Below are 13,121 nucleotides of genomic sequence, written 5' to 3'. Positions count from 1 at the left end.
CTTGAGCATGACCTTGCCTCCCACCTCGCAGGCAACGCCCTCAACTTCCTGACGCTGAAGGCACCGACCTGCAGACCCGTGCCCATCCTCACACTTCCTCTGTCCTCCCTGCCTTTTGTCACAGAGGTGGCCAGTCCTCTCTCTCATTAAACGCCGATGCCCCTTAGATTACACATTAAGGAAAAAATTCAGCATATCACCATTTAGGCTTTCGCTCAGGAACCTTCAAACACCTTTAATGTCACAGTGAGAAATGCATTTTGATATTGCAACACAGTGCACACTTGCAGGTAATCGAAACGTACATTTCACAAGTGTATGTTTCCTACCTTTAGTTAACTCAGATACTTTCCATTCTCTTCCTCTTTTGGTTTGGTTTGGTTTCGTTTTTTAACATGCAACTCGTGACCCACCATGTCAGTTTCATGACCAGTCGCTGATGGGTTGCAGCCCACTGCTTCGTACCTTTTGCTATAGATTCTCCCCCGCCTCTCACCTCTCCTGAACCTCGAGCCTCGCGTAATTCATCCTCCTACGTTGGTCTTTTCAGCCACTCCCTTTCTGCCAGTTGCTTGCCATCAATATTGAAATTTTCTCAGGCCTCTCTCATCTTAAAAAAAAGCATCTTTTTTCACACTCACGTCCAGACTTCTGTGGCAGATGTCTGTCTAGCCTCACAGCGTCCACCTCCTCATCTCCACCTCCTAGTCACCTGTCACCCACACTCCAGTCCGACTTCTGTGTCCACCCCACCTCTGAATCTGCTCTTGCCGAGCCATCCAGGGAGCTCCTTGTTGCTGAAACCTGACAGATCATTTTCAGCCCAGATGACACATGACTCTCCAAGTTTTTCAAAACAAATGGCCCCTCCTCCTTCTGGAAACCCTCTTTCTTCGTCTGTATGACACCACTCTCCTGTTTTCTCTCCCACCTCTTAACTGCATGGTCTGTCTGCCCAGCCAGCTTCTGTGCTCTCTCTTGAAAATTTCCTATCGTTTTTTCTTTGCCAAGTTGATAGCTCTGTTGTTTTATGTTTTTGTTTTCTAATAATATTGTACATTTTTCCACATCTTTATTGACCAACTTTATTCTTTTGTTAGTTGCCTCTTCATATCCTTGGCCAATATTTCTATTTTGAGTGTTTATCTTCTCATCAAATTGCAGTTCTTTATATATTGTGCATAGTAAATATTTAACTGTAATAATTTGCAAATATTTTCTCTCCATTTTTTCCTCACTATTCAACTTTTATTTATGGTGATTTTTGAAATCCAAAAATTTTCCATTTCTGTAGTTTAAAATATTGTTTCCCTTATGCTTTCTAATTTTGGTATAATGCTAAGAAAGTCCTTCCCCACCTCTGAGATTTTACAAATATCCTTTATATTTTCTTCTAGTACTTCTCCAGTACATGGAGTGAGTGGATCTAATTTTTTCAGCAGCTGGGTAGCAATTCATCCTAGCTTCATGTATTGATCAATGAGCTCTTCCCCTGCTAATTTGAAAATCCCCTTTTATCATGTAAAATTCATATGTTCCTGTGTCCATTTCTGGAGTTTGTTTTTTAGTCCCATTGATCTCTCATTTGGAGCCAATACAATACAGATTGTATTGTTGCAGCTCTATAATATGTTTTAGTATTTAATATCTGAGTTGGCAAGCCTTCCCTCCACTGGGAGGAAGCAAATGTCATGGTTGAGAGCCTGGGCTTGGAACCAGCTTGACTGGTTCATTACCCCAGCCCCATCACTTACGGGCTATGTGACTGGAGCACCGGGACTCAGCTTCTGCCTCTGTAAAATGGGTTAATAATAATACCCACCTCAGAGGGCTGCTGTGAGGGTTAATGAGTTAAGACACGGGACGTTCTTAGAATGCCAACTAGCAGCTTGTACACTATTATCCTGTGGAGATCTCAAGGACAGCTTGGCTATTTTCAGCTATTTATTTCCAACAGATGGATCTTAATGGTTTTAAGTTCCAGGGGGAAAATGGTGATGTGGATCTTACCTGGAATTGTGTTAACTTTGTACCATGATTTGAGGATAACCATCATCTTAGCAATGTGAACTCTTTTCTTTCAGGAACATAGTTGGTCTCTCCATTTTTTAACTTTCTATCAGTAAAGTTTTATTGTTTTTGTTATATAGGTCATGTTTGTTTATTGTTTGGGGGCTGAATTTGATTTGCTAACACGTTGTATATAGGATTATTTGTTTACACTGTAGGCGTGTCAATGTGTGGGTATATATGTATATTATACATACTATCATTATGGAAGTATTTTTATCAAGATTTATTTAAGTAGCATGGCTATTAGCAATATATTTAAGATTTTAAAGCATTGACCATGCAACCGTCTACCCCCTAAGTATTTTCCTGTTTCCTCAGGTTTTTTCACTGACACTACTTTGGGTAATTAGAATTTGCCTAAGAAATTCTCCATTTTGTCACAATTTCAAATTTATTAGCTTGTTATGCATACTATTCTTTTATGATTGAATTATCACCTTAATTTTATTATTGCCTCCTATCTCTATGGGCATGTATCTTGTCTAGTTTTATTTCTTGAGTATACCAATCAGAAATTTCTCTTTTATTGGTCTCTGCCAAAGCCAGTGATTTTTTTCTGCTTTTATCATTTCTAATTTTATTCTCTCTTCTTCATCTTGTTCAATTATTCTCTTTGTAACATTTTAAGTGTAAACACTCATTTCACTCATTTTCTTTATTATTTAATAATGAATAAGGCTGTGAATTTTCTCCTTACTATACCTGTGGCCTAGTAGCATCATCATTATAATTAGTCTGTATTGACAGCTTTTGTTTCCTCATTGAACTCAAGAACTTACTTAAGAAAGAGTTTCATGAAATTTTAAGTGATTATGGATTTTTCTTTGTTCTTTTATTAATTTCTAATTTCTTTGTACTGTAAACAGGAAAGGTGGCCTAACAGATTTTGCTTGTAGTGGAATTTATGGGGATTTTCTTATAGCTTAATGTAAGGTCGGTTTTTGTAACATTCCATGGGTACCTGTAAAGAAGGTCGTGTTCCTTGTTTAAAGACTACAGAGCTTCGTATAACACATACACACTCGTAGTATTTTTCAAATCCTCTTTATCTTTACTTACTTTTTGGATTCAGGTTAGTATATTGTATTTTGTCCCTTTTAGTGCTTCGGGGCGTAAAGTATCATAACTGTTGTATCTTCATTTTGGAATGTGCCCATCATCCATGTTTTAGATAGCATCTTTGGATTTTGGTTTAGGTCTCTGTCAGGATTAGTGAAGACTCTCTTTGTCAGTCCCCAAGAAATTGAATTACCATTTTGAAAGTAATGAATCCAGCAGTGACAACACCAAAAGACAAAAACCAAGTAGAGGAGGGTTTTTTAAACCGTTTTTATTTTCCATTCAAGATCATATTAAATAATAATCTAATGTTATACAATATTATCTCTTAACCTGGATAATTTATAGTGATGAAATCCAATTACAACTCTTTTATTTATTTATTTATTTGGTCCCTCACTTGGGTCACTGAGAAGCAGGCTCCTCCTGTGTTAGAAACATTATGATGTAAAGTGGTAAAGTGCATGAATAATTCTCCAGAGCCAGAGAGATTTGTAGGACAACACACACTTCCTTTTCCTGCCCTTGTTGCAACAGGCATGAGTGCTCTCTTGAGATGGAAGACAGAGCCTGGTAGGGCCACATTCTTGTTCTGACTGTCAGTTTATCAGCCCAGTCACTTTTCAGGTACAAAAAAGAAATGTCTCTTGGTAGCTGTCCAGAAGTCTCTTGGCCTGAAAAAAGGAGCATCTAAGAGTCAAGTGTAATATTATAATATCCAAGAGTCTGATATTAATATTAAAACTCCTTTTTTATTCATATTTGTCTCCACCAGTAATTCTCAAACCCTGGCTGTACTCTGGGCTCCCTGGGATCACCTAGGGAGCTTTTAAACAGGAATCCTTGGGACGTGGGCATTGGTAAATTTTAACCTCTTCTAATGTCAAGCCTGAGCTATCTTGGCTCATTCCTTGACTTTGGACTCTTCAGAGTCACTTTGTTTTAGCTGTGTGTCTTGTCCCAGAGTGAGGGCTACATATTACTGGGAGGTTAACATGTATACATTTATACATGTTACATATATACATTGTATACATTGTATACATTGTCATAAATGACATTTTGTTGTTTTTTCTCCTAGCATCTTAATTTACAGTCTCCCCCTCCCTTTATACTTCCTTGTTGTTTCCTGTGAATTTCTTTTTTTTCTCTAAATTGACTGCTTTGCTTTTTTCCCTTTGGTAATTTTGAAGATAAGCTATTTCATATTCTATTACTAATTACACCTAACATCTTTAAAAACATGCTCCAACCTATATTTCTAAAATTAACCGCAGAAACTATAAAACAGAATTTCTTGCAAGATGAGAAAATTAGCATATTTCCTTGTTCTAACTTTACTCTTTATATCAGTATAATCTGGAATATTTCACCCTAGGGTTTGGGTGGGAATAAAATCTTATATCTTTTCTTCCAAGGAATATTTGTTACATTTGCATTCCATTTTATAACTATGTTTATAGCAATTATTTGAATTCGTTATTATATTGGTTTATTTGCTTATTGGCAATTTATTTATTTAATTTTTTTTACTTTTTATTAGCCACAATTTGCCCATACTTCAGTTCTTCATTTTGATTCATCTCTTGGTTGGATAGAAAGCATATTTGAGTGGTATTTTATGAATGTTATGTGACTAGCATATCTTTTGACGCCTTTGATACATGAGAGCAGCTTTCTGTTGTCTTTGGTGTTTGACAACATGGCTGGGTCACACCCTTTTCTACTCTAAATTATTTAGAGGCACTGTGTCTAAGAGAAATGCATCAAAGGTCACGGCGTAGTATTTTACCCTGTTTTCCAGAACTGACACAGGTGTCAGCCTATTTTTATAGACTCTGGTCCACTTTGTTGGTTGAGGTTTGAAGTGGGATGGCTTACACATCACCATCTTTTCAGGTGGTACCAATTGTTAGATACTCATTGATTCATTCAGCAAATATTGGTCGATCACCAGCAACGCGCCAGGCTTTGTAGGAGCCACTGGGCATCAGCCCCGATTTCTGCTCTCATGGAGTATCCGTGCACATGCTGGGGGGAGGGAGGAACTGACCATAAACAACTAAACACGTGAACAAGTTTAGAGAATAATAAGCACAGCTATCAAATATAACTGCTCGAATTCCAAAGTGGTGAACCTGGAGCTTTACATCAAGGTGACCCTGGAGAAAGACTGGAGAGAAAAAAGAATAGAGGGACAGAGTGTAGGGGCGGGCCGGGGGCTCGGGCATTATTAATCAGATTCTCCTCTGCAGCAAATCCATCCGTTCATATGCTTACGGCACCCTGATCATCTTCCCTTGAAACTCCAGCACTTCTGTTTGCCTTCAGTGTGCCTTGGGCTTACTCTGCAGGCTGAGAGCTTTGCATTTGCTCCTCTGTCTTTAAGGTATTTGCCTTTGGGTTATGATCCCGATTATTTGCATTATTTTCCTAGCTGGACTCCCACAAGTTGGAGACAGGATGGTCACATGTGACATCCTTGGCCAGCCCCTCCCCACTTCAGTGGTGACATAAGGCTTGGGGTGGGCAGGTGCTCAGCAGATTCCAGGATACCACCCCCCGCCAGCAGACCCAGTGGGCAGGACGGTTCTCACCCTGGGAGATGGTGTTGAGGGGTGGCTAAGAGCTTAGTCCCTGGAACCAAACTGCATGGGTTTGAATTTAGCACTAACATCTACTGGCCGTGTGACCCTGGCAAGTTACTTACCCTCTGTGTGCCTCAGTGTCTCCATCTTTCAATGGGGTTAATAACACTACCTACCGCGCAGTGTCATAGTGACAGCTAAATTGAGTAATTGGCGAAAGCACTTAGAATGGTGCCTACACTTAGTAGACCCTTGATAATATATAATAATCATTGCTATTAACTGTATCTTGCATTGCCAAAAAGCTTTTTCATGTCCTTCTCTCCCCTGAGCTCAAATTCTTTCTTTACTTAAAACATCCTGGGATTATGGGGAGGAGATTGAATGTGTCTTAGGCCCAGGCTTACTTTGCTGAATTTCCTGGGAGGGCTTTTTCAGCAGTATGTTGGAAAAGAAATACCTCTAGTTAAAAAGGGGAAGATGGGTGGAGTCAGTGGGAGTCAGTAAGAACCAGGAAGAAAGTCACCCCAAGGAATCACCGGTCCCTTTGTTCTGTGTGGTTCTTTTCACTGGCAAACATGATTTTGTTATGTTTCATCTTAGCTTCATTATAATTAGTAAGTCAAACGTTGTACTCACCTAAGCATCAATATTATTAACACCAAACGTCAATATAAATGTTATAAAGGGACTCTCACATGTTTATCCGTGTTTGTTTTTATCTTCTCTGTACTTTTGTATATTGGAACATGTTGAGAATGAACCTATCTCATTTTTGCAGTCAGAAAAATTAAATGTTAATTCATTTTGAAAACGTCTCACCCAGAAACCTACCACCTTAATACAATTTTTATTCGGGGGCTCATGTCCAGTCTTCATTCATATATAAACAAATATTTAATAGCTATAATCAAAAGCACACATATAATTTTATGATCTACTGCTTTACTTAAAAAGATGTTTAACACTCTTTCTACAGGGTCATATTTATCACTTTAATGAGTGCGCTCAAACTGCATCACATTAAAGGCTATAATTTACCTCACATTATTAGGCTGACATATAGTTTGTTCGCATTTTTTCTCCATAATAAAATTATGTCGCTGTACACATCTTTGCCCAGGCGGCTCTTTTTCTTCTGAATTAATTCCTAGAGATTACTGAGTCAAAGTGTTTGAATAGTTTTGTGGCTCTTGATAAAAACTCATATACTCCCTTCAGAAAGCATTATATCAACTTTACTCCACAACTGCAAATAAATGCGTGTGTGAGTTTCCATGAAGCCCCAACAATTTGGGTTTTATAGTTTTTCTTTATTTTTTCCTAGCATTACCATATTAATTTCTATTTTCTCCCATGTGAATCCTCTAAGCATCATCTCAGTGATGTTCTTATATAACTGTAAAAGCTGTAGTTTGATACTGATATTGTTTATATTTTCCCTGTGTCATAGCTGTTGCAATTATTTTTTTCATTCACTTATTTTCCTTTTTGACTTTGGTTTAGTATTTGTTTGTATTTCTATTCATAGCACTTTTCTTGCCTCCTCCTTGTTTGCAGGGTCTATCAGGAATTGTCATGAAAAGGGTTTAAAATAAGGATTTTCACAGGGGTGGATCCTTAGGGTGAACGAAGTAGGGAAAGGTCACAGGACGGGGCGGGGCATTGCAATGGGATGCTGTCACCTCCCTCCCCCAGTTGTCTCAGAAGCTGTGGTCTTGAAGAACGGTGTTCCCGGCACCTCCTTAGCACAGTGGGGTAGCTTGGGGTGGTCAGAATCCCCGTGACACACCTATCGTTTCCCCATCAAAAATGTTTAAAGGAGAGAAATGGACCTGGACTGTCTCCACCCTGGGCACCCCCTGGCGAATGACCACCACTGTGTCATTGAGCAGTGTCCTTTCCTCTTGCTGCACACCAAGCTGAGAGAGGTCAGGAACTGTGACTCCACACTTAGGCTTGAATGGTGGTATTTCCCACCCAAGGGGCCCAGAGCATGCAGACACTGTCTGGGTGAGCGTGCTGACAGCCGTATATGGACCAGCGCCGCTACGCCCACCTTTGCCAAAGGGTCTCCCAGTCCTAAGGCCAGCATGGAGCCCAGCATGCCTAGAGCTCAGAGCCCGGCCAGTCCAGCCCAGCCCTGTGCCACCCTTTCTTTCTGTGGCTCTGTAGACTAAGAAGAAGCTGCCCCGCCAGCCCTCAGTCGCCCTGGCAGAATGGTGGGGATGTCACTGACCTCCCCTGCTCTTCTCTTGCAGTCTCCTGCTTCTTCAACTTCACCAGCCCGTCTGGGGTCGTCCTGTCTCCCAACTACCCAGAGGACTACGGCAACCACCTCCACTGCGTCTGGCTCATCCTGGCCAGGCCCGAGAGCCGCATCCACCTGGCCTTCAACGACATTGATGTGGAGCCTCAGTTTGATTTCCTGGTCATCAAGGATGGGGCCACTGCCGAGGCCCCGGTCCTGGGCACCTTCTCGGGAAACCAGCTCCCCTCCTCCATCACAAGCAGCGGCCACGTGGCCCGACTCGAGTTCCAGACTGACCACTCCACGGGGAAGAGGGGCTTCAACATCACCTTCACCAGTGAGTCCTCCCTTTGTCGTCAGCTGACAGTCCCTCTGAGTGTCTGCCTCCCGGGTGACTCAGGGTGCTCCCACGGAGGACGGCTGGTGTGGGTTCCCAGGGCATCGCTGGGCTGCGGTGCCAGGCACGGAGCTCCCAGCATGACCAGGAAAAAGCATAGAGCGCTGGTTGCTAAGCAGATCGCTCTCTCCCGGGAGCCACTCTCTTTAGAGCATTTGTGTCCCATGGGTGTGATGTATAATGTAAAAGGAGCCAGGAACCTCATCTTCCCCTCCCACTCTCCCCCTCCTAGAAGGCCCTGACAAAACCAGAAAGGGCCCAGGGGCAAGAAAGCCTCTGTCATTCTCTCAGTGGTTCTCATGAGCTCCGGTTCCCTGTCTGAGCGGCTCCACCTAGTCCCTGCGTCAAATCAGAAGCAAAGGTCTGGGGCTGTTTCTGTTCGGCTCCGAGGCTTATTGGGGCCACCTCTCAGGGCATTCCCTCTTAGCCCCTCTGGGCCACTGTCGGAAAGTTGTCACCTCCAGTCTCCATTCCAGGCCCCTTCTCTAGAAGCAGCCTGAAGCTCAGTGGTGATTATTTTTATTTCTGTATGTCACAGTTACAGTGGGGGTGGGGGCAGGGACAGAAGCTTGGAGACTGCAAATAGCAAGCCACCAAAGACAGCAAGAAGTGGTCATCAGGTCACAACAAGCTATAAATCCAGCGAACTTGGCCAACGACCAATAGTCGGAGGGTGCTGGAGCTGGGTCTACCTGAGCAACTAACCAGATGCTTTCCCAGCGGTTGCTTATGAAGGGCGAGTCCACGATGCCAGCTCTGTCCCATGCCAGACACACACGCAGAGCTCGCCCCTCTGGTGCTCTTTGACAGGCCTGAGCTCCACCAGCCCCACGCCCACCCTGGGCAGAGAGGGCTTGTCCCACCTGTCCCTGGGGCCCCGTTGAGCTCCTTCTTCCACAAGGAGCATAATGGACAATGACGACAGTAACTACCATGTACTGGGCACCTACTGTGTTCTGAACCCTGTGCTGAGCAACCTAGAGTTGTCACCTGTAGCCTCGCATCAAAAGCTCCGTAAGCCAAGGTCTGCCCCCTTTCACACGCCAGGAACTGGGGTTTGATAAGGCACATAGGTGGAAGTGGGCAGGATTTTAATCGGTGACTTAGAGCTTTTGCTCCCAGATGTTGGAAATAGCGCCATATCCCTGCCATGTGTGTTCACGTGTGTGCCTGGACATGCACATGTGTGTACATACATCTATGCATGGATCTGTGCATGCATGTGTGCGCGTGTGTGTGTGACTGATCAGGTTTTGAACAGAAAACACCTAGGCTCCCAGATGCCAAGCACTGCTTTCCTTCCCACCCTGTCTTTCTAAATGCCAGGGCAACTTCACGGTCACAGTTCCTAACCAAGAAAGGTTGGGAGACTGGAGTCTAGGCTGACATAGACTTTCAGAGGGATGGGTGTTGGGGACTGGGCCGAGGCCCTACATGGGATCGTGACAGCCGTCTCCATGTCAGGGGCTCCCGCAGTTCATCCACAGGGGGAAGGACCACCAGGTTTGCAGGCCTCTTGCCTCCAGCCAGATCCAACAGCCTCCAGGAATTTCAGAGGCCTGGAAGTTTTAAAGGGTCACATGCCCATGAAGCCATGGAGCATGGTCTGCGCTGGAAAGTCGCCATCCTTGCCACAGCAGGGATGCAAACAGGGCCTGGCTTCAGAGACGTGTAGCCTGAGGGCTGTGGCACCCCAGATGGAGGAAGGTGGGGAAGGGGTTTGGTGGATGCAGAGCAGGAAGGGTGTCTTTCCATGTGGGGAGGGGAGGGGAGGAAGGAAGGGAGCTGCCGCTTCATGAGCGCTCATTGCCCATCAGGTGCTGCCCATTCACTCGCCACTCTCACACTCACATCAACTGTCACTTTGTTTCCATCTCAGAACGGTCCTGCATGTGAGGTGCGATCTCCGTATCATTGGTCAGGAAACTGAGGCTCAGCAAGATGACATAAGTTGCCCAGTACCAAGTGGCAAATAAGAGGCAAAGCACTCTTATATCTGTGATGCTCCAACTCTACTCCCACCTCGCTGCATGGTCACCTGCCCGGGCAGAGTGAGCAGCAGTCCTGGCAACAGGATGGAAAAGAAGGAAATGCCTTCAGACAGGGTCCATTCCAGGGCACCTACTTTATGATGCTTAGTGTCTATTAGGGTCACAGGATTTAGAGTCCAGCTCACCTGAAGCATAAATGATCCCATACCCATCTGGAGTTAAGGAAACATGGAATAAATTTGACCTTGGGGAGACAGATCAGCTCCTTAACCAACTTGACCCTCAGTTTCCCCATTTGTAAACTAGGGTAACAATATCTACTTCACAGAATCATTATGTGGTGTAAGTGAGATCATGTGAGACACACTCAGCTCACTCCTGATCTGTAAATGGATGTCCAATAGAACGCAGCAGGAGCAGGTGCTCGGGAAGGCAGAGACCAAGTTTAACGAGCACCTGCCTCATGCCAGGCCCCAGGTGTCGAGCTCTTTCTCCAGTGTGGCGGTTCGTGGGGAAGTGGTGGGGGTCTAGGATTGACCATCATGATGAAGCTCATTTTCTTCGGGAGTCCTGCACCCCAGCTCTGTCTGACCGTGTCCCTGACATCTGCACAGCCTTCCGACACAACGAGTGCCCGGATCCTGGCGTTCCAGTAAACGGCAAACGGTTTGGTGACAGCCTCCAGCTGGGCAGCTCTATCTCCTTCCTCTGTGACGAAGGCTTCCTCGGGACGCAGGGCTCGGAGACCATCACTTGCATCCTGAAGGAGGGCAGCGTGGTCTGGAACAGCGCCGTGCTGCGGTGTGAAGGTACAAGCCCGCGGGCTGGGGGCGGTGGCTGTCAGCCAGAGAGGCTGGGGGGGACCGAGTGGCCCCAACCACACTGGTCCCTTTCTGTATCCATCCTTCCTCTTCTGCCAGGACCCAGGGCCACCCCCCTGCCCTCACACTAAAATATCAGGGGCTTTGTAGGACCACTTCGCACAGGAATTTGAATTATAATCAGAGATTAAAGTGGAGAAACGCTGGCTCTGAACTGTCAGGCATCAAAAACACCTCTTCTTTCAACTGGGAACTCTCAGTACCGCGGCCATTAGGAGCCCTGTTTCCAGCTCCTTCCCCGGGGAGCCCCGGCAGCCCGAAGCAGTGTTGGCAGCACTGCGAGTTTTCAAATCTTTCAAGCCTCCTGCCAGCCTTGCCTTCTCCACGTGCTAATTCCCCCCAGTTTCCCAGGATATCTCCCAGTCTCGGCCTTTGTGCCCCTGTTAAATGCTGCCTCGATGTCTTCACAGTCAGTGCCCAGGAGGCTCCGGGCAGACCAGCCGGAGCAACACAGCTTGAAGCAAACACAAGGCTTATCATTATGGCCTCTCCTCGGTCCTCCCTCGACACATAGGATGGGTTTGGGCTCACGTTTACACACCAGCCGTCTGTTCTACCAAACTACAGACATTTAAACGCAGATAAGGCTTCTTGAGGGCAGGAATGAGGTGAAGTTTGTGTTGCAAACACAGTGCCTGGCACAGAGTAGGTGCTCAGTAAATATTTGTGAAGATGGACGAAGAATGAGCGTCCCAAAGGCTGTTTGGGGAGGGGGGGCAGTGATGGCATCCAAGGAGGCAGGGGCTGCGGTTCTCTCCTTTTGGGAGCTGCTCCTTCGAATCTCATGTGATGGGCAGAGAATAGAGACCTAAGAGGCCTCTCGGCTTCCTCAATCCGCAAAACCAAATCTCAGCACCCTGCCACGAGTGGGATGGACGGGAGACCGAAGGAGGGCCCTGCCTTAGAGAAAGCGTCGCCCAGAGCTGACAGGCAGGAGGCTGGGAGAGGAGAGACCACTGGGAACACACTGCACATGGGTAGGGGTCCAGGCAGGCGTTCAGGTCAGAGAGGACTGGGTTGGAATCCTGGCAAGTCGCTTTTTCCCCTCTGAGCCTTTGTTTTTTTCAGCCAAAACAAAAAGAAAAGAAGGGATAATATAATAAAATGTGTTTGGAAAGGGCAGTCTCTGGCATAAAGCCAGCTGTGCTCTCTGTTGTGTGAGGTTAAGGAATCTTCCTCAGCCTCATATCCTTGCACCTGGCATGTTGTTTGACTCTTGGTAGATGCTCAGTCAGGACTGGTTGATGAATCACTGAATGAATGAATGCCCTTTCACCTGGGCTAGGGCCTCCCTAATAAGAAGCATGTCAGTGAAAGGTCTACAGAGCCCTGACCAGGCTGCCTGCCGTCACTACCCTACAACTTACCAGCCAAGTCACCCTGGGCAAGCGACTTGACCTCGTTGTGCCTCAGTTTCCCCATCTGTAAAATGCAGACTGATAATGGGAACCTCCTTGCAGGGGTATCTTATCATGGGCATGCACAGTTCTTGGAGCAGTGCCTGGTAGAGAATTAACGCTCTTCTAAGGGTTGGACGTTGGCATTAACTTAATTTTAACCATCTCTTTGTTGGACCAATTAGATCAGTGTTCGCTCCACTTTGAGAGATCAAGTGGTGCGTTTCCGTCCTTCCGGTTGCCCGCCCCAACCAGGACATGAACAAACTTGACTCTCTGACTTCCAAGATCCCCACAATGTGGTCCGCACAACCTCACAACCTGCCATTCTTCCCCAGTGCAGTCAGCACTTTTGGAAATAAGTTAAGCTTTGGAGCTAGAGAAACAACATGAAACTCCCAGCTTCAGCCCTTCCCAGCCGCGGAACTGATAGGTTTAGGTTAGGTAACTCCCAAGACCTCAGCTCCCTCATTGGCAGTGGGGC

General features: G+C 45.4%; 1 protein-coding gene across 3 annotated transcripts in view; it reads left to right on the top strand.

The window, feature by feature from the left end:
- The window catches only part of CSMD2 (CUB and Sushi multiple domains 2), a 570,274-nt gene that overhangs the window by 351,967 nt on the left and 205,186 nt on the right, over positions 1-13,121 (top strand). For all 3 annotated transcript variants that reach the window (XM_075996375.1, XM_075996373.1, XM_075996374.1), the window contains 2 exons: positions 7,982-8,308; positions 10,974-11,168. In XM_075996375.1, coding sequence (XP_075852490.1) covers positions 7,982-8,308; positions 10,974-11,168 — 522 coding nt within the window. The remainder of the gene's footprint in view (positions 1-7,981; positions 8,309-10,973; positions 11,169-13,121) is intronic.

Source organism: Microcebus murinus, chromosome 2 (assembly GCF_040939455.1).
Source record: "Microcebus murinus isolate Inina chromosome 2, M.murinus_Inina_mat1.0, whole genome shotgun sequence".
Taxonomy (NCBI): Eukaryota; Metazoa; Chordata; class Mammalia; order Primates; family Cheirogaleidae; genus Microcebus; species Microcebus murinus.
The sequence above is the reverse complement of the archived record's forward strand: the minus strand, read 5'-3'. Positions and strand labels throughout refer to the sequence as shown.